Genomic DNA, 25,428 nt, shown 5'->3' with positions numbered 1-25,428 from the left:
ATTAACATCTGTTGCCAATCTTCCTCTTTTTGCTTGAGGAAGATTCGCCCTGAGCTAACATCTGTGTCAGTATTCCTCTATTTTGTTTGTGGGTCACTGCCACAGCATGGCTGATGAACAAGTGGTATAGGTCTGTGCCCAGAACCAAACCTGGGCTGCTGAAGCAGAGAGTGCCGAACTTAACCACTAGGTCACAGGGCCGGCCCCAGTAATTTTTATTCTTGCTCAGTAGGTGTTAAAGACACTGTGAACATGCTGTTATTATGTAATGAAATTTTTGAGTGCTTCTTATGTAGTACATTCTTATATCATTATGTTGTCATTGCCATATAATATTCATAACAACCTACAAAATGTGAATTGTTTTTGCCACTTTACTGAGTAGCCTTAGAAAGTGGAAGATTTTGGAATCCAAGCTCAGACCTTCCTTTCCTCTAAAGCGTGCAGTCCTTTCCCCACACCAGCTTCCCATCAGGATTATCATTAATCCCTTTAAAAGTAGATATTTGATTGTAAGTTAAAACCTGTTCTGCTCACCTGAATGAAAAAATAGGCAAAACAACTGAAAATACTCTATATCTTGGGAATGCAAATGAGCAATGATCAGCCAATTGGATAACTAGACCTATTTTTAATTATTCTGTTTTATGTTGGACCTGGAGTATTTATGTTGGCATGTACCCTTTGAAAAATTAAGTCAGAGCACAGTGTCCTCACACACACAAATGTGAAAAGCAATTAGTGAACAGTTGGCTCAGTGAGAGAGTGAACAGGACTAGGCACCACCACACAGAAGTGTAGCTGGGAGTGACCAACTAGGGTGGGATGAAGCGTTTTGCACTTTTCACCTCTCAGTTGCTGCTCATAGAACAAGAATTTAGACTAGGAGTGAACTGTGTTTCTGCTAGAAGGATTGTCCCTCGCAGTTGGAAGAGTAGATGGTGCACTGGTGCTTTCTTAGCTCTGCCCTGCCATCCTTTTCACTGTGTCAAGGACTGTAGAGCACCTTTCCAGTGGTCAGTCTGGTACCCTGGGTTCTTGTTGTCCTCCAGGATAGCAATCAAGAGAGACAACAAACGGGAGTAGAAAAGTAAAAGTTGATTAGCTTGTGCACAGGAGAGGCACAGGGAGGCCAGTGAGGAAAGGAAAGGGGCAGGTGACCAGCTCGTTAGGGAGCGGGATTGTGGGGCTTTTATTAGGCAGAGGCTGGGGAGGAGCGCCTTGTCACGGCATAAAGAGGTGGGGTTGTGGTTGCACCTGCGCTGTCACGTAGCATGCTACTGCATGTGATGCATGCATCGCTAGCATGCTAGCTCTCCACCCCTGCGTGTTATTTTTGCTATCGTATTGGGGCTGGGGTCATCTTCAACCAACTCCTGGCTGCTAGGTGCGTGTGTAAGCCTGACAAAGTCCCGAAGCTGTGGAATGTGGATCTTGGTGGCCTCTATCTGATTCTCCTAGCTTGTCAATTGGTTAGGGACCTTATCTTGTTTGGCCAGGGGCCTATGGACAACCCTATCTCATTAGGCTGGTTCCTATCTCAAGTCTCCCTGTCTTTGAGAACCAGCCTCCGCAAGAGTGAAAATCAGAATCCATTTTGTTGTCTGCTTCAGGGGAGAAGAATGAATTCGACCATGCCTAAAGTTGTTTGAGTTACATGTCGGCCCCCTCGCCCCCAAACGCATGTTTTAAAACCTAAAGCTATTGTCAGGAGGCCAAATCTGACTAATAGTGTGACCTTAAATCCTTAACCTGCCATTTTTTCATCCCCTTGGAGCAAACTTCTAGCTGTTAAGCTTAGTTCTGTCGTTTTTATAGTTCTCAATGACACTCGTTACAGTTGGTACCATCTCTGGGTCTAGAGCTTGCTTTTTCCCCTTCGTTCTTTGCCAGGAGAACTTCCTATAGGTGTTGGTCTGCCAGTTCCCTGTTCCTGTATACTGACCAGATGCGATGTCAGATGAAGGCCACTCTTATCACACATTAGAATTTTTGATTCCTTCCACTAATTCACAAAATCAAGGCACAAATCACAGCCAAGAAGGGCAGTTTGTTTTGATAATTCCTCTGGCTCAAGTATGAATAATTTTCCTGAACTATTTTATCTCCCTTTTCACCGGAGACTGAACCTAACTTTTACACATATTCTTTATTCAAAACCCAGGGCCTTGTCCCTAACAAGGTGCTTCCTGGAATCCTAGTGGTGCTTACGGTGGGGTCTTACCTCCCTCAAACCTCAAATTTCCTATATAACAACTTGCAGAAAAATGTACAGTCATAAATGTAAATGAGTCCGAGTGTGGCATATTTTTCAGTATATTAACCCCTTTGCTTGCATATGTCTCAAGTTCTTAGTTACGTCTTAACACTGGATAATTTGCTCAAAAGGTACATCACAACAAGGGTAGGGAACTCCTCAGAGACTCAGAATCTCCTTTCAGGCCATCAGTTTTGCTCCTCAGTGTTTTTAGTCTTAACAAGAGTAATTTCCTAGGTGTTTTTACTTGAGTTAGACTGGCATGTGAAATTCAGATTCTGCCATATGACCTTTTGTTTACTAGGATAAATTCTTGTTAAAACTGTACTAATTTAGTTATACTCAATATTGATGCCAGCCAAAGCATATCCGTTAAAGAAGTTCTTCCTTTATTCCCAACGGGAAGAATCTTTTATGTCTCTATTTAGAATCTGAAGACCCTTAGAAAACATTAGCAGCCCTTTGTGACTTTACTGTTAGTTTTAGTTGAATTCTTCCAACATTTATAGAAACCTACTGTGTGCTGGGCAGTGGTGCTCCAAAGATGAGTAAGAAACAGAATTTACCTCCAAGGAGCTTATGGTCTGATAGTACAGATACACATGAGCAGAATATTTTAGTATAAGATGACGGATGCTAAGATGGAAGTATATCCAGATTCCAAATTCTATTTGGCCATCATATTTACACCTAAATATTTCTCCCTCTGATGTTCTTGTCTAAAGTAATAGTCCGCTCAGTTTGTGTCTAGCACAGACTCTCCTTCTGCGATCCCTAGACCTACTCCTGTGAGTCGACACACTTTCATAAAAAACTGACATTTGGTTGAAATCAGCCTTATGTGGAAAAATTTAGCTTTAACCTTGTAATATCAGCAGTTTTTTCACTTTGACCTCCAGTCTTGTTGGCTCAGTTACACAATCACCTACTTAATAGTTGATGAGAGTAATTCTTCTGTCTTTGGAGAAACTGTACACAGTTGACCAGTGTGATTATTTATAGAATATTTTAATGTTCCTAGAAGCCGTTTCAGGTTGCCTTCCTTCTTCCTAGTAGTGAAACCTTAAGCATCTTACTTTCTACTCTGGTTTTCCAGTAGAGGGAGTTGAGAAAGAACACAAACATTAGTTCGGGGCTTACTGTGTGCCTGACAAAGTGCTAGGTACATTTCACGTCTAATTCTTGTAGGTAAGGTGCACATGAAGAACAGATTCTCAAAATATTAGTTAACTTGCTCATGGTCAGACATTTAGTACTAGTAGAACTGGCATTTGAACTGCCTGTCTGACTAAAGGCACCTGTGTCCTCACAGACCTGCTTATACTTGGAAGTCTATAGAACAGATTATGCAGCATAATTTTCTAGGGATGTGTTAGGAGTCTTTTGGTTGTAAGAGAATATACTGACTTATGCAAAAAAGGGAATTTACTGGTTCACGCAACTGAAAATTCTGGTAGACCTGTAATGACAGTTGTATCCAGGGGCTGAGATGGTATCATCATGACTTTGTAGCTCTCTCTATAAGGCAGACAAGATGGCCACAGAAGGCCCTAGTTTAGTAATCCCAGTGGAAAGATATAGTCAATTCCATGGGTCTAACAGAAAGGTTCTTCAGAAGACTGAAGGGCTTGAGTCACGTGCCCTTGCCTCTGGTAAGCCCTACCTGTTCCACACGGAATGGGTTCCCCTCAGGGAAGAGGAGTTCTATTATCAGATCAGGGAAGGGATGTTGAGCAGGAGAAGAACAACTGATGTCCACTATAGGGTGGAATTTTAAGTCTCTCAATCTGAAGTTGCAGGAGGTATTTTGTTTGATTTACACAGTGTTGTGAAAAAAATTAGAGAAAATATTTTCAGGCGATTTCCTCTAGAAATCTAGGTTTCTTGGCTTCTCTTAAAGAATCAAACGATGTGGAAACACTGGGCCAAATTCCCACATTATTGTACTAACTGGCTGGAGTTGAGCAGTGGTTCCTTCCTTTGTATGCTCACTCACCAGCCTACTTCATTCGTGCTTAATAATTGGCAAGAATCTCTGGGCATTTGAATGTGTGACCCTTGCTCTAAGTCATGCAGGTTTCCCTGGTAAAGTAAGTACAGTGTTATTCCAGCCATAATTGTAGGTTCTGCTTAAGTGTTGGCTGACTTAATTTTATACTGAGATTCACTATGCATAGTCGTTGCCACAAAATTGTATTAAGAATAATCATTAGTTGTGTGCAATGACAAAATAAAACAGATTGTTAAACAGCCTAGATGTGTAAGATGTGTATATATGTGTGGGCAGGAGAATGGTCTTTGGGGTTTGCAGCCGACAAGAGTCTTGCCAGTAGGTCAGGTATATTGCAGCCAGTTGCCCGTTTAAGTATGCCTTTTCGTGTTTGGGAATGTACTTTTATCCTATTTAATAGGCATTAGATGACAAATTTCCTGTATCCTATAAGAATGTACACCTGTATTTTCCTGTAGGGAAGTAGCAACTCAAAGCCACAAATACCAAAGCTTTGCATTCTGTGAAGATTTCTGGCCACCCACGTTTCAATATTGCAAAAGTGATATTACAAGCGCTTCTGCTTTATTTATGTTCACTGGGCACATCTTTTGTAGCTCTTTATTTGGTAATAAATTATGTGAATTGAGTGCGTAAGTGGGGGAGGGAGGAGAAAGTAGAACATTTTGGAGAGAGTGCAGAAGACTGAGGACTGCAGTGTGACTAACTGAAGAAAGGATATATATTGCCTCCAAGCATTGCCCTTGGGAAAGATAATTCTGTTGGCAGGACTTAAGATCTCAAGGAGAAAGAATTGACTTATCTAACAGAAAAATGTGGGATAGGAGTTTGGGGAAAGAAGAATCCAGTTCAGACCAAGCAGGGTCGCTGCTCTAGTGTTTCTCACCTTTTGGAAACGGCCCCATTTTGGCCCTCCAGACCCATCTTCCAGTGGATAATATACCCAGAGTGGGTATGTTTGGTAACAGAAGTGGCGTACCACCCACTCTCTATGTTCCTCAATCTTACAAGAGTTCGGGTAGGTACCACTTGCTGGAGGAAGGATTTGAAATCCTCAGTACCTTAGTATTTCCAGATGTGGAGGTTTTCCTGATTACTATTTAATCTTTCGCTTTTATATTTTGTCTTCTTTGCAAACACTAGGGCAGTGTTATATGTCTTTGGACTCTGGTGAATCTTCATGGCCTATAATAGTTACAAGTAGAGTAAATATTTGTAGAATGGTGTTTTTTGATCATGCAGGTGCTTTAAGGGTGTGATTTGATATTCTGAATCTTGGATCATATTTTTAGTTTAAGATACCTATGGAGTATTGTATTCGCTTATAATCCTTTTTATTTCTGTAAAGTTGGTAGTAATTTTTCCTCTTTGATTTCTGATTGTAGTAATTTGAATCTAAAGAACCAACTTTTGGTTTGTTTATTTTCTCTTTTGTTTTTCTAGTCTCTATTTTATTTGTTTATACCTTAATCTTTATTATTTCCATCCTTCTGCTTTGGATTTGGTTTACTCTTCTTTTTCTAGTTTCTTATGGTGGAAGATTAGATGATTGATTTGAGATCTTTTTTCTTTTTCATTATAGGCATTTATATCTATACATTTCCCTCTCAGCACTGCTTTCACTGCATCCCATAGTTTTGGTATATTATGTTTTTGTTTTCATTTATCTCAAAATGTTTTTAATTTCCCTATGATTTCCTTTTTGACCTATTGGTTATATAGGAGTGTGTTGTTTAATTTCCACATGTTTCTGACTTTCCCAAATTTCTTTCTGTTATTGATTTCTAATTTCATCCCTTTGTGATTAGAGAACATATTTGGTATGACATCGATCCTTTCAAATTTATTGAGACTTGTTTAATAGCCTAACATATAGTCTATCCTGGAGAATGTTCTGCATACACCTGAGAATGTGTGTTCTGCTGTTGGGTGCTTGGAGTGTTCTTCAGATGTCTGTTGGGTTTAGTTGGTTTGTAACATTGTTCAAGTCTTCTATTTCTGTCATCTGTATGGTTCTTCTATCTGTTATTGAAAGTTGGGTATTGAAGTCTCCAAATATTATTGTTAAATTGTGTATTTTTCCCTTCAGTTTTTGCTTCATGTGATTTGGGGGTCTCTTGTTAGGTGAATACTTACTTATAATTATTATATCTTCTTGGTGGAGTGAACATTTATCATTAAAATATACCCTTTTTTCTTCTATTAACAGTTTTTGTCTTAAGGTGTTATTTTGTCTGATATTAGCGTAGCCACTCCAGCTCTCTTTTGGTTACTATTTACATGATGGATCTTCTTCCATTTTTCTGGTTTTTTTTGCTTTCAACCTGTGTGTCTGAATCTAAAGTGTGTTGCTTTTAGACAACATTTAGTTGGATCATTGTTTTATTCTTTCTGCCAATCTCTGCCTTTGATTGGAGTGTTTAATCTCTTTACATTTAATTTAATTACTGATAATGTAGGATGTCTGTTGGTCATTTTATTTGTTTTCTGTATGTCTTACTTTTTTTTCATTTCCCCATTACTGCCTTCTTTTTGGCTAAATGGATATTTTCTAGCACACCATTTAATTCCTCTGTCATTTCTTTACTACATATATTTTTAGTTACTTTCTTAGTCATCCTACTAGGGATTATTTAAAATAGTAGAGGTTAAGTATCTATTGAGTCCATCATCTAGGCATCCTCAGGGACGGTTTCTGTTCATTGTTTTTTTCCCCATATAACAGCTGTACTTTCTTGTTTCTTTGCATATTTTTGCTGAAAATTGGACATTTTAAAATAATATAATGTTGCAACTCTGGAAATCAGGTTGTTGCTGTTTGTTTTGTTTTTGTTTGTTTAGTGATATTTCTTGGCTGATTCTGTAAAATCTATGTTCTTTGTCCTATGTAGCCACTGAAGTCTCAGGCTGATTAGCTTAATGGTCAGCTAATGATTGGACAGAAAATTCCTTAAATGCCTAAATCAACAAGTCTCCCTGTCTTTGCTGATGGCCTCTGTGTGTGCGTGTGTGTTGGGGCATGCTTTCAGCACTCAGTCAGGCAGTTGACAACTCCGCCTTAGCTTTCACCAACTGCTTGTGCAAAAGCCTGAAGGTCACCCTGAGGTGAGAGCTTAGGGCCTTCTCAGGTCTTTCCTGAACATGTGCACAGTCTTCTAGATTCCCATGAATATGTTGGAGCTTTTCAAAGCCCTTATGTATATCTCATTCCCTTTTTTCCTTTTAAGTTTTTTGGTTAGCCTATTGTTTGACCCAGCTGTTATTTACCACCTCAGGCAGCTGCAAAATTAATTAATTGTCTCTAATTGTTTTTGACAAAGGCTTTTCACTGAGCAAGCTCAGAATTAGGTTAAACAAAGATAACCTTGCAAGTGAACTCTTCCAGGGAATCACCAGACTGGTCATATAATGACAGTGTTCTGGGAACGAGACTTTAGAGGCACTGCAAACCCATTCTATTCCCTCTGGTGGCTGCCAGGACACTAATTTTCACCATGATTGCCTGCTGCTAGTTTTCAAGGCTATTGCAGAGCTGGTGAAAATGGAAGAGGAATGGTGCAAGTTAAAATGACATGACATTTGCTGTTCTTAGCAAAATTTTACCATTTTTCTTGAATAAACACTCCCTGGATAATTTCAAATCTTAGTTAATTTCCGGAGTTCTGAAAAAGTTGATTCTAATACTTTTTGCCAGTTTTCTGCTTGCTTTAATGGAGTGGGGAATTATCAGAGGTCCTTTACACCACCATTTTTGCTGACATCCACCTGTGGAACATAGGAAAAGTATTGAACCTGAAATCAAGGTCCTGTTTTTCAGCTTAGTATCTTTTGGTTTGGAGCTGACCAGTTGACCAAGGAATCTAAATTTTTATTTCTTTATCTTAAAAATGGGTATATTACTATCTACCTCTCAGAATTATTGTAGGGATTAAGTGAGATAATGCATTTAACAATGTGCTAGATAAAAATGAATCTGTAAATTGCTATCAAATGGAAGGACACATAAGGAGATTAAAAGGTAGAAGTGAAAGAAGATTATCATTCAGGTTTTATTTATGGAGGCAGAGCCACTTGGAGTATTTCTGGGACTAAGGGGTCTTACTAAAGGAATTAGGTCTTACACAGATGTGGGAGGAGCTGGGGAACTGAAGGTGTGGAAGAGGGAGCAAGATCAGGAAAAAAATCATTTACCGGCACGCTTGTAACATTGGCACAAGTGGATAAGTCTGAACTTAAAACAGGAGAATCTGAGAAGCCAACTACTTCCAGCCATTGAAATGGGAGCGTGAGGGAGGAGCTCATGGAGAGGTTTGTGGAAAGCTGTTGTATCTATGTAGCTAGATATGTAGCCTTACTGGGACCTGTGGGTCCGCAGTGAAATGTCTGATGGTGGGCCTGGGGTTGCTCTTGGTCAGCAGCGACAGCAATTGGAAAGGCACGTGGGACACAGAGAGCAAGGACGATGCAGGATATCTCAGCATCTTGTTTGATACCATATTTAACCATGACAACCTTCCAAGAGTAAAGGCTGTCGCTTTACTTCTGCCTTTCAAATCCCCAACGAGTTCCACTTTTGGCCAATTCTAACATGAAATCCGAAGGGAAGGGGATTTTAGGAAACAGCTTCCAGCTCATGCAAATTGACATAGTGTAATCCAGTGCGTATGACTGTGCAGTGGTTTAGCCCTTTAACTTGGGAGTTTACTTATTTGGAAAGTGCCAAACTACTAACAAGTACAGAGTATAGATTGTGTTACACAGTTAGAGAAGAGTTTCTGATTTGGAGAAATTTGTAGTTTCCTCAAAAGATGTTTAGATATTGGAGCATTCTTAGAGCATATAAGAACAAAAATATCTAGAAACATATAAACATTTATTTTACATCTCTTGCTTTGTTTAAGGGATGAATTCCTTAGAGTTAATGTATCAAATGTTTGTAAATTAAACATTTTCCTAATAACAAGTTACAATATCAAGAGTATTATCATTTCCAATTGGTTTTTGGTTGACATTGGCACGCAATTTTTTATCTTAGTTTCTTGAGTTTTATTAGCATGATGTCATCAGGGTCATAGACTGGTGAGGTCTAATGTGATGGTGAGACAATGAAGGTCCTTGCAGACTAAATTATACTCTAAAGTTCATGTAATTCTGAGGCAAGATAGGAAAATGTACTTCTCTCTGTGCTAGTGAAAGCCCACTGCGTCTGATGTTGCCTGGTTGTTGGGTAAAGGAGAACATATTTGCTTTATCAGTACCTGCTTTCCATGTGTCGGGGGCTGATGATTTGCTCCAGTAAAGAGATCGTGTCTGGAACAGTAGCTATAAGTAGAGCTACCACTATGTTAAGTTTATAATAATCTGTGACATTTTCCAGGACCCATTTGTGTTCTGCTCAGTTTAAATGAGTATGTTAAATCATCTGTACACCCATACACAGACACACACACTTTGCGGTATCTTTCAAGTTTTTGATAGTAGCACACATTTCTGTGCTTTACATAGATATGCAGTGTTACTTTGGATTTTCTCTCTTAATGGGGAGAGGAAGCTGCGGGGCCTTTCACTTGGCCCTTTATTCTGTAGTGGCACTGACTGAGGGCTCTGCTAGTTGCAGATATCAACTCGGTGTTCAAAACCTAGGAAGTAACCACTGGGTGGATTCAGAGACTTACTAGGCCTACCATGGGATAAACTAACTCCCATAAACGCACTAACTCATCGTGATGATGTTCTGGGTCCCAAAGGATTAGCATTAACTAAGAGCTAGTCAACCCTGAAAAGATGAAGTATTTCTTTTTCCCCAGGATACAATTACCTGGTAAATGGTTACACTTCTTTGGGGAAGACCAGGGAAGAATTATGGTATATACTTATGTTATTGCAGGGTCCTTCCTCACCTGTATTGGCCTCTCCTTTATTTGTTCTTTTTATTTAAGAGTCTCTGAGTCTGTGAAGTGACTCAGAGATAGAAATTGGGTGAGAGACAATGTTTTAGCATGGTGATTCAGGTCAGACACCTGGTCTCCAAACCTAGATATTTTTTTTTTAGTGTTATATAGATCAGGTTTGAACCTAGCTGGCTGTTCATCTAATTTGGTCCTGAGGCTTCATGATCAGTCAGCCACCATCTAGGATCCATGCTAGTCACACCATTCTAATTATCACTCTGGCTGTACCTATTGCAAGTAACTGTGCTCATCTTACTTCCAGGGGTTAAGTGCTATCACAGTCTCTATTACCTGGGTTCTAATCATCCTCATTGAAATCTGGAAGCTCATTTCAATAAAAGGACCTGCAGGCTTTTCCCCCAGCTTGCACAGGACATCTACTCTAGCACTTTTCAAGGATGCTGGTACTCCCACATACAATGCATTTCTCAAAGCCAAGGTGAAAGGAATATCCCCTGAGCCCTCATGGGGGACATAGTTAGAGGTGGGTGAACAGGTTGCAAATGATAAATTAACAACAGCATTTTCTTTCTAAGTTGTTAGATTCTTTCCTTCATATCACAACAAGAAATTTCTGGCATTTTGACTTTAGTTTTGGCCATATTTGAGTCTAGGTTTTAGTCCAGCAATTGAGCAAATAATTTAGACCAATCCCCAGCTGCTTGAGTTAGCACCGGGAATCAAAAATTTCTGATGAGTAGCCAAATTCAGCTGATTTAAAATTATGATCCTCTTTGTCTATGGTCTAGCACACTTAGAATCTCTTTTTCCACGTGGTCCCAAGGTTTTCCTTCTAGAAATTAACAACATCTTGCAGTTCTTTTTGTGTGTAAGTCTATTTCTATGTCTGGAGGCGATGAGGAATGGAGGGTCAGGTATGAGGAGAATTGGCATTGTCTTATGGTAACTGCCTGAGGTGCAGTCCTTATACTGTCTTTGAGCCAGGTAGCACTAGCCTCTCTGATAGGGGAGGGTTGCCTCTGCTGGAATAGGAAATTTGATAGGGTTTGGGGGTTTCTATTATCTGAATCATCTCAAATGTCCCCATTTAAATTCTTGGGTCTTGCTCGCTCTTAATCAATGCCCCCTTTTGCTTCTGGCCTTGATAAAGACACTCGTACTAGAGTAACACTCTTATTTTAAACCATCATAGCAGTTATTATTGCTATGTAACAAACACATCAAAACTTAGTGGCTTGAATCAACAACAACTGTTTGTTTATCTCTCATTGTTTCTGTAGAACAGAAATTTAGGAAGGGCTTGACTGGGCCACTTGTGCATAAGAAAGGTACAGTGATGCAATATTAACTCTAAATGAACTTTGATATATTGAAGATGCACATGATTAGCCCAATGGCAATCACTGAAAAATAATAAAATGATGTATAGCTAAAAGGCAGTAGAGGAAGTTAAATAAATGAATAAAACATACCCATCAGATGCCTTGACTTTCACATAGAACTAGTGAAACCAAATTCATCCTATATTGTAATTCAGCAATCCTACAGGAGCAGTGTCTGCATTTGATTTTTGGCAGCTAAAAGGGAAAAGAAAATCTTTTAGGCAATCACAGAAATTCCATAGTTCTCCAACCTTGAGGATTTAAAACTCTGTGTCATTTTGTTTGTTTGAGGTGTCCAGTGAACTTAGAAGCAGCCAACCTACCTTACAGTCTTGTATTCTCTCATAATGTCTTATCACTCAATCCATAAAAGCCTTGCATTAGATAGGTGCTTTATTCTAAGTTACCACAGGTGATAATGTAAGTAATTGTTTCGTCACTGGATATTGTGGACCATCACTGTTCTACACTCTCATGGTCACTGCATCCTCATTGTCTTCAAATCCAACCAGATCAGATAACCAATCACAAATTTTCATTTTCTACAGGGCTGTGTTGCCTACAATCACTTCTGTACCCAGTTACTGTAATGATCATTGTTTAATTGCAGACCTACAGAATCCACTCTAACTAGTTAAAACAGAAAGGAACGATGTATTAAGTGAATTAGCCTTCAGAATTTCTGGGAGGGTGTGGGTATCAAGTTTCCAAGAGAAATACCTTCAACTACACTGTAAGATCATTTCGGCAAAAATCATGCTGTGGCTACAGTCTTTTACAAATAATTTGGGTGAATACATATACTGGTATATGTAAATATACATATACTGAATACATATATAGATGATCTTACAGAATTATGGTTGGATACATTAATAACTATTATCTGTGAATAGAGGAATTCACAGATTATATTTTAAAACTTCATGCTTATTTTGGCTATTTGGGACTCAGAACTGTTTTCCCTTAGAAACTATTTTATAAATTCTGGTTCCATTTTCAAACTAGACCTAAGAAGCCTACATAACCTATACTGTATCAGAAATGCAAAAGAGCCATCATCCAAAGATACCTTTAGAAGCACAGCCATCTTTTTAAAAATTTCACAAAAATTAGACTACTTAAGAATTATAGATACATCCACCCTAAAGAAAATCAAATATGCAGACCTTAAGATTGCCAGCTACGTAAGTTAGGGAGTCTAAAGTATCGTTTCAGCCACTGAAGGATGGCTTCTTGGATCTCTGTGTCCATTGTGGCCATGCCTGTCTTGGCATCTTTGGTGACCCCACTGCTGTTTATGTGAAGGTGTTCGTGTGTGTGAGGATGGAAAGTAGAGCTACTGCCACGCTTCCTGCTCCCTGCTGAAAGTGATCAGAAACGGGGAGTAAGGGCCACGGGTTGGGGAGTGGAGTAGTAGTTGTAGCAAGTACAGAATTAGCTTGGGTGACCCGAAGTGTGGACATATGAGAGTAACCAAGCCTGTGTAGTGTATTGAGGATGGGCTTTAATTTCTAAAGTGAACAGACTGTCTAGAATCAGATGGGTCTTGTGTTGGCAAGTTTTATCGGTGAGGTAAAAGAGTGCTTTGAACACTCGGTGAAGGTCAATCCCATGCAGGTCAGACGAGTCATAAAACCCCACCTGCTCTTAGCACTTGCCTTTTCTTTGGATTTGATTCTTATTGAATAAGTACCCATTTTCTGTCCTAAAGAGAGTGAGCTTGTCTTTGAGAGCTAAGTAGTTTGGTTAAGAGGTAGGTTTTTAGCAATATCTATTCTATTGTATGTACCCTCCTCCTTCTTTTGTAAGTGTTTCAGCAATCCTAGGCTCCCTGTGCATACCATTTTAAAAAAGGAAAACATACTTTTCATTGCCATTGGTAGAGGTGAATTAAAGGCGGTGCTCTAACAAACGGTCACAGTGGTGACAACTGGAGTGTGGGGCAGGGAAACGGGGGGCTGGGCAAGTCCACGCGATATCATGCTGTAAGCCTCTCCATGCCTTTCCTGGGGATTCTAGAATGCCAGTAAAGCAGTACTCCCCTCTTACTTGTTGTTCCTCTCTTTTACTTGTGCCGTGTTTATTTTCTAAGCCCCTCTTATTCAGCCTAGGTCCTAGATGCGTGAAATAAGCAGGTTGTTTCAAACTTTGAAAATAAAGTTTGGGATGATGTGGGATAAAAGCTGTATATGTGTTAAAAAATAGCTGTTACAGTCACTATAAGCCATTTGTTGCTTCTGTTGTTATTTCTAGGCAGAAGAAATCCTTAGGCAAGAGCTGGAGAAAAAAGAAACACCAAGTTTATACTGCTTGCTTGGAGATGTCCTTCGCGACCACTCCTACTATGACAAGGCCTGGGAGCTGTCCCGGCACCGCAGTGCCCGTGCGCAGCGCTCCAAAGGCCTCCTTCATCTGCGGAGCAGGGAGTTTAAGGAATGTGTGGAGTGCTTTGAACGCTCGGTGAAGATCAATCCCATGCAGGTCAGACGATTCATAAAACCCCACCTGCTCTCAGCACTTAGGTTTTCCTTTGGATTTGATTCTTACTCAATGAGTGCCCATTTTCTGTCCTCAGGATGATAAGCTTGTCTTTGAGAGTGAAGAACTTTAGTCTCTAATGTCCTTCTTGCTTGTCACTGAAAGTGGACTGGTAGGTTTTCTCTTACTCACTTTCTCTTATGTTTCTCTTATTCATTTTTCTGTTTCATTTTGTTGCTTCTTTCTGTTAACTGCCCTTAATGCAAATACAACTGTTAAAATTAGGTTCTATTTTGAGCAGGTATGTTAGGAAGGAAACGAATGAGAGTCAAAATTATAGACAGTATAGGACTCTGCAAGTAATTGCTTAAGTCAATAATGAAAGAAAAACTTTTACATAAATGCAATAACATATAGAATGGATTGTTGATCATTTTAAGAAAAAAAATGTATTTGCGTACACAAATATTTTTAAATGTTTAAAAGATTTTTAAAGTTTTTAAAAAATAATACAAAAAGAGCCTGGATCTTTGAGTGACAAGAAAATCCACAGGAGAGGACCTAATTTTGAGGGGCAAGAGATCAACCTTATTTTGTACTTAATGATATTTGGTTAGTAAAATGATTTTATTCTCCAAAATAGTCATTATTTTTTAACCAAACTTTCTTGACTACTGCTTTCCCATTTCACCAAAGGCCTACATAACTGTCAACCATGGCTCCTGACAAACATGCACACTGACTTGGTCTAATTCGAGTTAAAATACCAATTTATAATCAGCTCTTAATGTTTACTGAGCATCTACTATGAGCCAGGTACCTCACTGGGTATTTTGCCAGTATTTGAACCCAGGTGGTCTGACTCTGGAGCCCACACTTTTTTTTTTTTTTTTTTTTTTGATGAGGAAGATTGGCCTTGAGCTAACATGTGTTGCCATTCTTCCCCTTTTTTACTTGAAGAAGATTGTCACTGAGCTAACGTCTGTGCCAGTCTTCCGCTATTTTGTATGTGGGACACTGCACAGTGTGACTTGATGAACAGTGTGTGCCCAGGATCTGAACCCATGAAACGTGGGCCACTGAAGTGGAGCATGTGAACTTAAGCATCTGCCACTGGGCTGGCCGCTACTTGCACTTGTTTTTTATTGTGGTAAAAAGCACATAACATAAAATTTACCATCTTAACCATTTCCAAGTGTACAGTTCAGTAGTGTTAAGTACATTTACATTGTTGTATAACCGTCATCACCATCCATCTCTACAACTTTTTTCATCCTGCAAAACTGAAACTCTGTCCCCAATAACCAATAGCTCCTTATCCTTCTCTCCCTTTAGTCCCTGGCAACCATTCTACTTTCTGTCTCTATGAATTTGACTACTTTAAGTACCTTATATGAGTGGATTCATACAGTATTTGTCCTTTTGTGACTGGCATATTTCATAAGCATAATGTCTTCAGGGTTCGTTTGTGTTGTGACGTGTGTCAGAATTTCCTTCCTTTTTAAGGCTAAGTAATATTCCGTTGTATGTATACACCACATTCTGTTTATCCATTCATCTGTTCATGGACACTGGGTTGCTTCTACCTCTTGGCTATTGCATATACTGCCACTGTGTGCGAGGGAGTGCAGAAATGGTCATTTTTGAACTGAGTAGACTCGGGGCATATCTTTTACATTGAAAAAAATCAGAAGTACAATTTTTTATGACAGGTTGAGCTAATTGCTTACTTTCTTCACTCTGTAATGAATACAAGGAGAACCTTCCAAATCAGCTGGCTGGTAAGAAGCTTGGGGAAGAGAGTAGGACAGGCGTGAGTACAGAATAGGAGCAGAAATGAGCGAGGTTGAGAACCCTGCACTAAGTTGATCATCACTAGACTTTCTTTTTTTTGATAGAAAATAGAACTCTGTATTGTGTTATTAAAATTTTACTTTTACTTTTATGGAAAACTGTGTCATATCCTTGGTTATGTTAGTAGCCTCTGCCTAAAGTTCACCTAACCATAGCTGCCGTAGGGACTAGGGAAGGTACCTCCCTCCCTGAGCCTCCATAGTCCGTTGAATCAGTGCCTGGTACCTCGCAGACGGGAATTGTCCTCTCCAGCACCCAGGCTCTTCTCATCACACCGGCACTAACATTTTCCTCCTGCCTCACAGGCTGCTCCTTCTCAGTCGTCTTTGCCGGCTCCTAGGGCTTAGTCCTCAGGCCTTCTCTCAGTCTGCGCTCACTCCCTTGATTTCATCTAGTCCCATAGCTTTAAATACCATCTGCACATCGACAACTCCCAAAAGCTTATTTCCAGTCTTGTCTTCTCCCCTGATCTCTAAACTCCTGTATCTAACTACTTCCTCAGTCTCCTGTTCGTCACTCTAACTTAACATCTCCAATATCTGAAATACTGTTTTCCCCCTCCTAAAAACTTTTGCCTCCCAAGGTTATCCCCATCCCTGTAAATGGCAGCCCCATCCGGTCTTGAAGTCATCCTTGATTCCCCTTTCCCTCATGCCCCACATCTAACCCATCAGCCAATCCTAGCAGACCTACTTTCAAAATACATCCAGAATCAGACATCATCTTACCACTTGCCACCAATTTGATTCAGATCCCCATTATCTCTCACTTAATTAATATATTACCTCCTTTCTGGTCCTCCTGCCTGTTTCCTTGTCCTCATCTGCCTATTCTCAATGAACATCCAAATTGATCCTTTCAAACGCAGATCGGATGTGTATTCCTCTGCTCCATGCTTAGTGATAATAGCCAGAGTCCCTTAATGGCTCTCAGGTCTTTCCCCAGCCTAGCTCGTGTTACTTCTTTACCACCCCTCCCGTTCTCCTTCTTGTTCACCCCACATTAGCCTCTTTGTTCTTCCCTGACTATTCCAAGCATATTCCTGCTTCAGGGTTTTGGTACTTGCTGTTCCTCTGCCTGGAATGTTCTTTTTCTAGATATCTGCATACCTTGCTCCATTACCTCATTCAAGTCTTTGCTCAAATGTCACTTTCCCAGAGAGGCCTTCCATGATCATTCTGTTTAAAATCACGCCTCCACCTTCCACCCCTACCTCACACTCCTTGTTTTCCTTCTGTGCTTTATTTTTTTCCATAGAACTTAGCACCTTCTAATATTATATATAGCTTACTTTTTTAAAAAATTCTGTTTCTCCTCCACTAGAATGTTAGTCCCATGAAGGCAGAAATTTTTAACTCTATGGTTCATTTATATTTTCCTAGTGTCTGTAACAGTGCCTAGCACATATAGGGTATTCAGTAAATATTTTATGAATGAGTGGATAATATCTTTAGCCAGTTATTCAATCCAATATATATTCATTGTCTGCTGTGCACATAGCACCGAGCCGGAGGATGAAGCAGTAGCAGCAGGTCACTGGATTGTCTGCTTTGTCCCCGCTGGCACAGTCTAGTGAAACGAACATAGACAAAGCTAGCCAACAATGCGAAGCCTCAGAGAAACGCCAAGTGAGTTATATGTAAAGCATTAGTTATATAGAAGCCAGAGAGAACATTTCTACCTTGGGTAGACAACAAAGAGAGGATTTGAATTTGGCTTTGATGGACAAATAGTAGTGGAAGAGGCCAAGGGAAGGGCAGCCCTGGAAACAGAAAGAGGAGTGTGTGTGTGGCGGGGGAACAGAAGGGTTAGTGAACAGGCTAGTGTTTTAGAGTGAAGGGGAATAGGGCAGTTCCAGTGAGAAAGCTAGACTGGAGCCAGATTATGAAAGATCTTAAATGTGAGGCTAAACCCTTTGGCTTTCTGTTTGGCAGATAAGGAGCCATGGAAGGGTTGATTTGTGTTTGGCTTTGTTTTGAATAAAGGAATGAGGTGTGCCTGAAGGTAATTTAGGAATATTATTTTGGCAACACTTTGGCTGTGGGAGATAGTAGATGTAGGCAAGGTTAGGAGAGACTAGCAATAGTCTAGCGTGACAGTTGTTAGTGTGGGAGGGGCAATAGGAAAGAAGAGATGGATGTGAGGAAATTTGCAAGGGAGGCCTTGACAGGGCTTGATGGTCTCGCTATATGATTTTGAATTAATTACTTAGCAAGACAAAGAAATGACAGTTGCTCAAAGCAGTGTCACAGTACATACAGATGTTATGCGAGGTTATTTTGCAGTTTGTCATATGGACCCAATTCAGGCAGGCTGTAAGCCATACCAAAATATGCAGGCATTTGATGCTACAGTTGTACAGAACTACTACAAGATGTAAACTTGAACACCATAGACTTTTTATAGCTTGTGATCCAAGTGTGAACTCTCTCTGAAGAAGGAGAGCTCTACACGCTATTGTCTCCTTTAAGTCCTGGAAGAAAAGGAAAACAGAAAAATGGAATTTAAAAAATTCTATCCTCTTTTTTCAGACATATCCAGACAACTAGGTTTAATAACAAAATTTAGGCAAAGTAAAACTGATATTCAAATGGCTTTTGTGCATTGTAATGACTTTCTGAAATCAAATTGGTATAAAAATAGGAGTGTTTGGCTTTATATCAGAGACAGTGTGCAAAACTTAACACATTGTCTGTGGTGCATTTGTTAGAGACCCAGAATACGTGTATCTGTTGATATTTGTGCTTTTGAGATTGCTAGCTGTCATTCACTTATACCTACCTGTTTCATTTTCCCAAGCAACTTCTGAAACTACAAAAATTCAGCCTTAGACTTCTGGGGTTTGTGGGCTATTGGAAGCTGAAGAAAGTGGGAGGAAGGTGGTAACCAAACCTCCCAAGCAGGATTTCACAAGACTCAGGACGAGAATTAAGACGTAAATCCTTATGTCTACTCTTAGGTAGTTATTATTCCCATTGCCCCCTACTTCTATGCAAATGGAAAAACAAAGAAATTGCTGAGATATCAAACCAGTATGTGTAGCACTGAAAAAGGAAAATATCCCTTCCTATCATTTTTTTCCACCCCCACTCAACACACACTTTATTCATTTTCTTTTGTTAGTTGCCCCTCCTTCCCCTAAAAAATTTATTTTCTTAACTCTCCTCCTTGATTAACTTTGATAAGGTTATATCATATTAGTGGCAGTATATATATATCCAAAGACATGTCTAGGCAGAAGGGCTGTAGGAGTTGAGAGGACATGGGCAGTCACTGTGGACTAACAGGGACAAGAAAGGCTTTGTGCTGGAGATGAGACAGGAGTTAGCTCAGGTGTGCACTGAATGATCGAAAGTTGACTAGATGTTCAGGAGGGGACTGGGTTCCCAGATAGGAGACGAGCAGGAGGAAAGGTATGGATTCTAGACTTCACTAAACATAAGTGGCTGTCCCAATTTATGTCTGGTATCCTGGTAACCCATCCAGTTTAGCATTTGTCCCAGATTTTTCATTTTTACATGAAGCTATTATTAATAGTTCCTTTAAAAGAAGTTGGAATGGGTTTTCGTAGACATACATCCACTTTGTACTTCCATCTTCTGCCATAGTCTCATCTGATATTTAACGTATGTGCAGTAGACACAGCTCCCACTTTACAATGTGCTAAAATGCGAAAGATGATCAGTAATAGCCTGTCTCATTTTTCCCAACTCTTTTCGGATGCAACTTACTAACATAGCCCTTTGGAGGACAGCATGCAGGATGCTTGCTGATGAAACCACCTGCGCTTGCTCTGAGTGGCTGAGGACAGCCAGCTCCTTCAGGTCTTGGGTGGTGGTGGGAGAAAAGCTTGAGCCAATGTCTCTGTAAGTCCCTTGGTATATCAGACATTTGTGCCAAGCTGCGGCCTGCGTGACACATGACGTTGCCTGGCTGCCAGTGGGCAGAATGAGCGTGGATGCGGGGAATTGCAGGCTGGATGAATGGGAAAGAGGTAGAGCAGTCCTGCCAGAGTAAAGCACGTGGAGAACAGTCGGAATTCTCTTGCTGCAGTGGTTTTGTCACTTACTGTATGGTCTAACTGTATCACTATTTTTGTACTATGTTGCTTGGTAACTTTTTTTTTAATAAAGATTTTATTGTTTTCCTTTTTCTCCTCAAAACCCCCTGGTACATAGTTGTATATTCTTAGTTGTGGGTCCTTCTACTTGTGGCATGTGGGATGCCGCCTCAGCGTGGCTCGATGAGCGGTGCCATGTCCACGCCCAGGATTCGAACTGACGAAACACTGGGCCGCCTGCAGGGGAGCGCGTGAACTTAACCACTCAGCCACGGGGCCGGCCCTGGTAACTTTTTATATAGTTTATAATGAACCCTTTTGGCAGTAATCATCTCCAAAAAGCAAACAAACCAAAAAAGTGTATTTTTGGAGAACAATGAAGAGCTCAATTTTCATTTGTCAAGAGAGTTAATGAAGGCATAACTTGTGCAAAATGTAGTTCACATTTACACTCCCCCTCAGGGGCCTTAGTGATATCACTGACCACATGAAAACCAGGAGAAAATCTGAGGAAACATTACCATTGACATCAGAAGCTCATAGGTTTTTTAAAATATTTGTATAGAAAGCTTATCCAAAGATGAGGATTTCATATGAAGCTGTAGAAGGTGCATTGTCATGTCATTCTGTGGAGTTTGACTTTTTATCTAGAGCGAAGAAAATGAGCAAAATTAGTTTAGAAGGTTAGTTGATGGCAAATGTTCTTGTGAGATCATAGCTGTTAATGTGATGGCTCTTTAGCAGGGGTAGTTCACTAACAGTTGAATTTGCCTGTTTTATATCAGTGGCAGTCAGAGACTTCAAACAGAAAACTTTTTAATTTGGTTCTCATAATGGTTTAATTTTTCCCCCAATTAGTGGATTCAAAACAATTTTTGGAAATTCATTCTATCAAAGGTGAAACATCTAACATTATTCTGAATGCTATTGTAAATTCAGTTAAAAAGTTGAACATCAAAGATAAAAGTATTTTTTTTAGTGGTAATAATAAGGATACAAATTTTGGTGGAAGATGGCAACATGGTAAAAATAATGCTGTTTCTGAATTAAGAAAACCTCTGGAGCAGAAACGTGCTTGGAGTTGGTTGTAGTGGTAGACATAATACGGTCCAGACAAGCTTCCACCAATGGAAGTAAAAACTTGCTATTGTCATTTGCAAATATTTTTATACGTACCATTTGGGTAATTGCGTTACAAAATTATTGTGATATTGTCTGATATGATGATGTCTGATTGTGATGATGTCTGATGTTGAATTAAAGTAAAATTCTCCTAGTGTGGCAGTATATACTTTCTCTGTTTGCTGCCCATCATCTAGTGCACTTTAAAAATGTTTGAGTTTTTGAGGAATTTTTTTATGTCAATTAAGGTGTCCTACAATGATATGAAAAATTGTTTTAAAGGAGTCCTTTGTGTTTTGACTGCATTGTGTTCACAATAATTTGGAAATCTTTTATGTATTCAATTAGTGGAATTCCAAAAAAACTTTAGCTTTTAGCGAATTGTAATTAACGAAAGCAACACTTTCAAACAGGAAGACATTGAAATTTGTCATAGAGGAACAATGAGAGTTCAAATGATGTACAAGATATAATTTTGAAATGTATAATTGCACTTTTGAATATCCCTACTGTATTAGATATCTCTACTGTATTATCTGGCTGGGGCTACCGTAACAACATACAATGGACTGAGTGGTTTAAACAATAGAAGTTCATTTTCTCATAGTTCTGGAAGCTAGAATTCCAAGATCAAAGCACCTTCAGGGTTGGTTTCTGGTGAGAACTCTCTTCCTGCCTTTTAGACGGCTGCCTTCTCACTGTGTCCTCACAGGGCCTTTCCTTTGCATATGTAGAGAGAGAGATCTCTGGTGTCTTTTTCTTCTTCTTGTAAGGACACCAGTCCTTTTGGATTAGGGTGCCACTGTTATGACCTCATTTAACCTTATTTATTTCCTTAAAGGCCCTATCTCCAAATACATTCACACTGGGAGTTTCAGCATATGAATTTGGGGAGGATACAGTTCAGTCCATAACATCTACGTAGGAGAAATCTTTTCTTTGTAACCTTTTATTAAGAAAATTTCAATGACATAAAATATACAACAGCAGAGAGACCAGAATAATGAGCCCCCTCCCATGTGCCCAGCAACCCACTTCAGCAATTACTGTCTCATCGCTGATCATGTTCTGTTTCCCCACTCCACCCCATATTATTTTGAAATAAATCCAGTATGAGTCATTTCATTTTTAAATGTTTTAGTGTGTATCTCTAAAAAATAAGGATTTAAAAAGTAACCATGATACCATTGTCCTTAAAACATCAACGATAATTGGCAAGAAACTTTTGATTGAGCTTCTGATTTTAATTGAATAAATTTATGTTGTATACTAGAATAGATTGTAATTGAGAAGGCCTGTAATTTAGCAGTGTCTAAATTTGGTTTAACTTATAAAGAATCATAAATAGAGACAACTTATTTGATTAATTTTCTTATTAAAAATATTTGTTGAAGAAAGGACTCTAAATGGAGGCCAAAAAACGATACCTAAGAAAAATATTTATAAGTTACAGTATTAACAAAACTAGAGTTAAGAATATCCCCAGTTTAGCAGAAGTTGCTGGGGTTACCACTTATCTCAGTACATTAAAAAAAAACTTGTTTTCCAGCTTTGTTGAGATACAATTGACATAATATTGTGTAAGTTTAAGGTGTACAACATGGGGGCCGGCCTGGTGGTGCAGTGGTTAAGTTCGCTCGTTCTGCTGCTTGTAGGCCCGGGGTTCACTGTTTTGGATCCTGGGTGCAGACATGGCACCACTTGGCACGCCATGCTGTGGTAGGCGTCCCACATATAAAGTAGAGGAAGATGGGCATGGATGTTAGCTCAGGGCCAAGCTTCCTCAGCAAACAAAGAGGAGGACTGGCAGTAGTTAGCTCAGGGCTAATCTTCCTCAAAAAAAAAAAAAAGTGGTGTACAACATGATGATTTTTTTATATGTATATATTGTGAAATGATTACCACAGTAGTGTTAGCTCCTCTATCACCTCTCATAATTGTGTATGTGTGTGTGTGTGTGTGTGTGTGTGTGTGTGTGGATGTGGATGTGGTAATAACATTTAAGATCTACTCTCTTAGCAACTTTCAAGTAAATAATGCAGTATTGTTAACTGTAATCACTATGCTGTATGTCAGATCCCAGAACTTATTTGTCTTATAACTGGAAGTTTTTACCCTTTGATCAACATCTCCCCTATCCCCCACCTGCCAAGCCCCTGGCAACCACCATTCTACTACTTCTATGAGTTTGGCTTTTTTAGATTCCACATATAAGTGAGAATATATAGTGTTTGTCTTTCTCTGACTTATTTCACTTGGCATAATGCACTGAAAGTCCATCTATGTCGTCACAAAGGGCAGGATTTCCTTCTTTTTATGGCTGAATAATATTCCATTACACATCACCCCACACACACACATTTTCTTTATCCATTCATCTGTTAGTGGACACTTAGGTTGTTTCCATGCCTTGGCTATTGTCAATAATGCTGAAGTGAACATGAGGGAGCAGATATCTCTTTGAGAGAGATTTCATTTCCTTCGGATATGTACCCAGAAGTGGGGTTGCTGGATCATATTGTAGTTCTATTTTTAATTTTTCCTTAGTACATTTAGAAAGAATATTTTCACAACCAAAGTTACTATGGCCTACAGAGAAAAGTCAATCAAAAGTTTCAACAATTTTAAATGTGTTAATGATAAATTTGACAATTAACAATAAAGAGCGAATTTGAAGTAGACAACAGGCAATTTTATGAAAAAATAAAAGTACTAAGATCATATTGAAAAAAATTAATTCATCAGAAGAATATCGATGACATGGTATTAGAATTAGGTATGACGAAGGAACTGATTAAAGTATATGAATAACTACTAAGAAAAATTAAAGTAATTTTAATTCTGTAATAGATTACAGTAATGTGCAATTGTCATAAATGTATTGCTTGATTAATATTCCTTTTGTTTTTAATTGTTTAGGTAATCAGCATTTAAAATTTTTTACTGTAATGTATTTTTATTTTTCAATAAATAATTTTACTTTTGAAAATGGTTTTCAAATAGAATGATCTTGAGATCCCCTGGTCTAGTAAAACCAATTTATTGATTAACAATTCCTTGGTCAATAAATAAGATCTTTTTTAAGTCATGTAATTTTAATTATTTTTAATGCTTCACTTTCAAAAATGTTGCCGTTTGAACAGTACATTATGTGGTTGCCTAACTAAGCTTTTATCGAGATCCTATTGTGTACCAGATATGGATGTGGGAATGAATTACACTGTGTCAACCTGTGAGGAGAGAGCAAAGAGTTTCTACTGGGAAATGATATGGGTAGAACTAGTTTGTGAAGGACCTTAATGCCCTTCTTCTGGGTTATCTAGCCGTATAGATGTGGAAGTCTGTTGTGGTTTTGAATAAAAGAGTGATATGACAAAAGTGGTGTTACAGGATGTTTATATAAAGAATGAGTGACATGGCTGAGTGATCAATGGCTTTAGCAGTGAGGATGGAAAGATGGAACAGGTTGAAGCCTTTACAAAGGAACGTTTTCTTGGACTTATTCATTGGACTTGGCAGGATTGAGGGAGAGCTTGGAATCCGAGAGGATGCCAGTTTTCCCAATTGGCTGATTAAAAAGGAAAATGTCTTTTACAGGGGAAGATGATGTGATTTTGGATGTTGAATATGAGATGTTGCTAGATCTAAGTCGAGATGGCTGAGAGTCTATTGGACATAAAAGCCTGAAGTCCAGTAGTGAGGCCAAACTGAACTTGGAGATTGGAGCTTTTCTGTGGCAGTGAGGTGAAGCCATCCCTGGTGGTCTAGTGGTTAAGATTCGGCACTCTCACTGCAGCGGCCCGGCTTCGTTTCCCGGTCAGAGACCCGCAGCACTCGTCTGTCAGTTGTCATACTGTGGGCAGCAGCGTGTTATTGGGATGTTGAAAGCTATGCCACTGGTATTTCAAACACCAGCAGAGTCATCCCGTTTCAGTGATGCTTCCAGATTAGACAGACTAGGAAGAAGGACCTGGCCACCTACTTACAAAAAAAATTGGCCATGGAAACCCTATGAATGGCAGCAGAGCACTGTCTGATATCACACTGGAAGATGAAAGGATGACCCAGAAAGACTGGGCAAAGTTCACTGCTGCTGTACACAGGATTCCACTAGGAGTTGGAATTGACTCAGCAGCACTAACAAACAAAAAAGGTGAAGCCACGCAAGCGAATGGATTCTTCATGGAAAACTGTATTGGAAGAGAACGCCAGGTAAAATCTTGAACTTTGGGCATCTCCAGCAGCTGGAGGAAGGTAGAAGAAAGAGCACCAGTGAAATATGATTCAAACAAAATACACCAGAGTGTTGGTCAGAGGGACAGAAGGAAACCTGAGAAAGGGATTCATGG

The 25,428-nt window shown here is 39.4% G+C and overlaps 1 protein-coding gene across 4 annotated transcripts in view; it reads left to right on the top strand.

The window, feature by feature from the left end:
• Positions 1-25,428, top strand: part of TTC27 (tetratricopeptide repeat domain 27) — a 177,548-nt gene that overhangs the window by 108,476 nt on the left and 43,644 nt on the right. For all 4 annotated transcript variants that reach the window (XM_001501379.7, XM_023619259.2, XM_070236482.1 and 1 more), the window contains one exon: positions 13,819-14,046. In XM_001501379.7, the coding sequence (XP_001501429.2) occupies positions 13,819-14,046 (228 nt within the window). The remainder of the gene's footprint in view (positions 1-13,818; positions 14,047-25,428) is intronic.

The sequence above is a fragment of the Equus caballus genome, chromosome 15 (genome assembly GCF_041296265.1).
Source record: "Equus caballus isolate H_3958 breed thoroughbred chromosome 15, TB-T2T, whole genome shotgun sequence".
Lineage (NCBI taxonomy): Eukaryota > Metazoa > Chordata > Mammalia > Perissodactyla > Equidae > Equus > Equus caballus.
Note: the sequence above shows the minus strand (reverse complement) of the source record. Positions and strands in the feature narration are given on the sequence as shown.